Source organism: Cyrtonyx montezumae, unplaced genomic scaffold (assembly GCF_038088225.1).
Source record: "Cyrtonyx montezumae isolate F1298 unplaced genomic scaffold, pur_monq_1.0 scaffold_17, whole genome shotgun sequence".
NCBI classification, from domain to species: domain Eukaryota; kingdom Metazoa; phylum Chordata; class Aves; order Galliformes; family Odontophoridae; genus Cyrtonyx; species Cyrtonyx montezumae.
In genome coordinates, this window is record NW_027071903.1 from 18,648,494 (window position 1) to 18,652,603 (window position 4,110).

General features: G+C 44.2%; 1 protein-coding gene across 1 annotated transcript; it reads right to left on the reverse strand.

The window, feature by feature from the left end:
• Positions 1-758: 758 nt before the first annotated feature.
• Positions 759-3,839, reverse strand: RPS27L (ribosomal protein S27 like). Its single transcript, XM_065733522.1, has 4 exons — positions 3,674-3,839; positions 3,487-3,595; positions 2,033-2,143; positions 759-937 (listed from the first exon to the last, which is right to left on the reverse strand). The coding sequence occupies exons 1-4, from the start codon at positions 3,677-3,679 to the stop codon at positions 909-911; spliced, it is 255 nt and encodes an 84-aa protein (XP_065589594.1). The 5' UTR covers positions 3,680-3,839; the 3' UTR covers positions 759-908.
• Between the last annotated feature and the right edge of the window lie 271 nt (positions 3,840-4,110).

A 4,110-nucleotide genomic window follows, 5' to 3' on the forward strand; every position in this document is an offset into this window, starting at 1 on the left:
TAAATAAATTCCCAACTAATTCACCAAGACAAGTGCAATATTTAAAACAGATGATGCTGGCACGTAACTTAAAATCTTAAGCAGCAGTAAAACAAGGTATGTGTAAGATGACATGTTTGAAGGGTGTATCGTGGTATTAAAAATAAATCTCAATTTTTAACAATCCTTTGGAAGGGGATGGCCTTTAAAAGCTAATTAAAAAAGTTTCCCCATTGCAAAAGTGTAATGATTAAAAGTCAGTACTTAATACTGAAATTATGCAGTTGCTTGTATGCCATGTGCTTATACCACCCTGAATGCTTTCAGTATTTTGTAAAATGATTAGTCTTTTTTTTTTTAATAGGAACCTCAGTATAAAATGTGGAGTGCAGATTGTAGACCAGATTAGAGGGAGGGAAAACCAGGCATTCCAGAGTAACATCTGAACATATGTAAGTAATTTTGCACCTGAGAAGTAACTATTACCACAGAGTGAAGGGACCAAAGCCACATTGAAACAGCTGAGCTGCATGTCCTTTTCAAACCTGTCTACCTTCATAATACTTGCCATTGAAACAGCTTCAGCATTCAGTTATACAGAGTGTATTCTTAGTACAGTCTGTCACCATATGGTGTACCCTGCTGATGATTAACAGAAGGATAAAGCAAGTCCAAGGTTCACATTTTTATAATAAATGACACCACCCAATTACAAAACACTGCTTGAAGCTGTAAAAATAGAGCTCAACTGTCAGCAAACTGCCAGGCAAAAAAAAAAATGCACTTCAAACCATTTATTGAAAAAGATTCCAGCTGATCATTCACCTGTAGGGTATCATTTTCACAAAATCACTCAATTACATTGCTACATCAACAGGCATTTTTTTTCTCAGGTAAGGCTTTCAGGAACACAGACCCACTGCTTCTGTTCAGTGTTGCTTTCTTCTAAACGAACAGCCTGCAAAGAAATCACAAACACAGGTAGTGTGATCTGCTAGATGACCTTGAAAAACTGCTCATCCAACTCAAGTTGGAAACTTGCATAGTAATAAATTTAATGTATTAAGCTCTTGTGGTACATAAAGTCAACTAACTTTAAGTCTACTCTAACCCAGTCAGAACCTGACTGTCTTAGAATTCAACTTCTTGTAAGCCTCGGATGTACTGTTGTTGGTTTGCTGGGTTGGTTTTTTTGCTTTTTTTGTTTTCAGATTTAAAATTTCAGTTTACTTTTCTGTTCCTTAGTGGTGCAAACCCTAAAGTGAAACATCTGCTAGTAATGCTTACATATTTCCAAGCACTCAGCAGCCCCATTTCTGTCTTCCTATAAGCTATATAGCAGTAGGTGGCACAAACACTATCTGTAATTGGTATATATATGTACATTTCATCCATTAAATGTCAGGTGAATGAAATTTTAATTCTTTTTTTAAGTTACTTTTAACCCTCGTCCGTTTCCAATGCTTTTCATATATCCTAGACCTTGGGTTACATTTCAAGATTCCAGTGCTACACCAGTTCTCTCTCTCTAGACATAAATATACACAAACATATGTATAATCAGCAGGTTATTTGTTCTCTTACACATTATACAAAAATTTTGACTAAGTAATATGAAGCAGGGACAGCCTTACATTACCAGTGTTTAAAAATAAACAAGCAAGCCATCACTGACTAGCAGTGTCATGGCATTAGTTTGGGCTGGCCAAACCCTCTAAACTTAGTTCAGAATTAAATATCCTGTATCTGTTAGCTAGGCTAAAGGAAGTTACAAGCCACAGCACCTAAAATTAAGTGTTTCTGATCAAAATCTAGCTCTAAACTCCCTGGCCTTTCTACTTAGCCAATATAAAACAAACAAACTGCATAAAACATGGTGAATGGGCCCCAGCTTGCAAGTTTTTCTTCTTCATTAGCTAACGCCGAGCAATTTGAAGAATAAGCTCCCCAGTACCAGCTGTCAAAAATCAAAGCTAAGAGATGTGCAGGCTGCAAGTACTCAGGTGAGCAGTTTTGAGTGTAATACTGGGATTGCTTACACGTTTCTCCTTACCTTCTGTGAGCCTTGCTTTTCCCCCCGTAGGCTGACACAGAATAGTTGAGCAGCCTACACACAGAACCACTGTCTGAGCATGGCTGAATACAGTGGTGATCTTATAGCATCCTGCAAAACAGCGTTGTTAAATTTTCTATTGAGTATTTCTAATATGTTTTTAATTGTATTTGCAAACGAACCAAATACTCTAAATACTCTTGTTCAAGGCCAGATGAGCATTACATTGCACCGTATACCAAACAAAATACTGTGTGAAGTAGTGATGTGCTTTTACTAGCATGCACAGCAAGCACATTAGCTCTGAAACTAATACACCACTCCCATGAAAATCATTACCAGAATCTGCTGGCTGACAAGCCCTCGTGTACCTGCACTACGTATCCTACAAGAAGCAGGAGCTGGGTGCTTTACCTTTGTTGTAGACCAGCCTTCTCTGCTGAGCTACAGAACCCCTCAGATAGATAGAGAACTGGTTATTTGTTGGAGGAGAGCACTGCTGGTGATAAAAGCAGGCAGCTGTGAATACAAGCACTGCTGTCTGAGGCTGTTTGCTTTCTGTTAATCATTAGTATGCATATGGCACAGCTGTATTGTCCAGGGCTAGCACCATACTGACACCAAAAGGCTTGCACAGAATTGCCTCACTGCAGTCCAGATTCAGGAAGAGGCATCAGGAACACTTCAAAACTTCTGAATTTTAATATAGAATCAACTTTGTACAAGCCTTAGGCAAGAGGATTTTCACACTCTTCATTGCTCTCCTTCAAAAGTATTTTTATTTGGTTAGGAGGAGCAAGAGAGATAATCCGTAACATATTTAACCTTGAGGTGGATATGGAATACAGTCTAACTGAGAAAAGTGAGCACAGCCACCATTTTCAGGGTATGTGGCCAGGAGAGGATGCAGCAGAATATACTGTGAGAAGGGTCCTCAGGAAGATCAAGAGAGCTCAGGGCTGCGGTTGGTTTTTCTTTTTTGAAGCAAACACTATTTTCCAGTAGTTGTAATGATTTTACCTCACTTTTTAGATGGAAAAGAGTGTCTGAGAAAGCTAAACTACCAAGATAGCAAGAAACACGAGTACAGCACCAATTCCTGTCCTCTAGTCAGGATACCACTACTGTGAGTCGATGCATTTTCTCCTGTTTCCTTACTGTTACGGTTCCCTAATGCTGCAGTAGTGCCTGGGAGAGAAGTGCCAGCATTTGCCGCTTTCTGTATGGGTGCTGCTGCTCTGCCGCAGAGTATCCTTCTGTCCGTGCCAGAACACACGGTGCTGGGGCCGATAAAGGCGGTTGTGCTGATGGTCCCGAGCCAGGAGCGAAGATGCGGGCAGCAGCAGCGCAGCTGGCACCCCGAGGCTCTGCGATGATTGAAGTTAACCTGCCGAAAGCGCTGCGAAACTCACCCCCCTACCGAGCAGCTCCGCCGGCCGTGACCGCGGGCTTACCTGGGCACTTTACGTCCATGAAGTAGGAATTGGGGCTCTGCACCAAACGCTTCTTCTTGTGCTTCCTCCTCTCCTCCTCCACGGAGGGGTGCAGCAGGTCCCTCGCCAGCTGGGTAGGACGGGAACACAAGGTTATAGGGTTACAGCGTGACAGCACGCCCCAGCCCCCCCTTCCCCCCCAACTCACGGGCATGGCCGCGGGGCCTCCGGCACCGAGAGATGCTGCGGGCGCTCGGGCGACGTCGGCTCTGCGGAACGGACGGGGCGGGGCCGGGCCGAGGGGGCGGGGCTGAACGGCGCGGGTATGGGGCGGTGGGCGGCCGCTGAGCGGCGGAAATGGCTCGCAGGAGGGCGAGCCGTCTTTTGGTTAAGGAAGTCATTTCGTATAGTGAGCACCGCTGGCACAACGTGAGGGGCTTCTGGTGTGCCGCCCCCCCTCACCTCTTCCCTACGCGCTCCCTTTTCACAGTCGGTCCTGCAAGGACCTGTGGTGCTGGGAGAAGGCTTCGGATCCGCAGCTCACATGAGGCGTCGGTTTCTGTGGCAGGAGGGACGCGCAGGATGGCGATCTGAAAACAGGATGTGTTCAGGGCACATCCGTCTGGTTCTCTATTTTGATTGCGC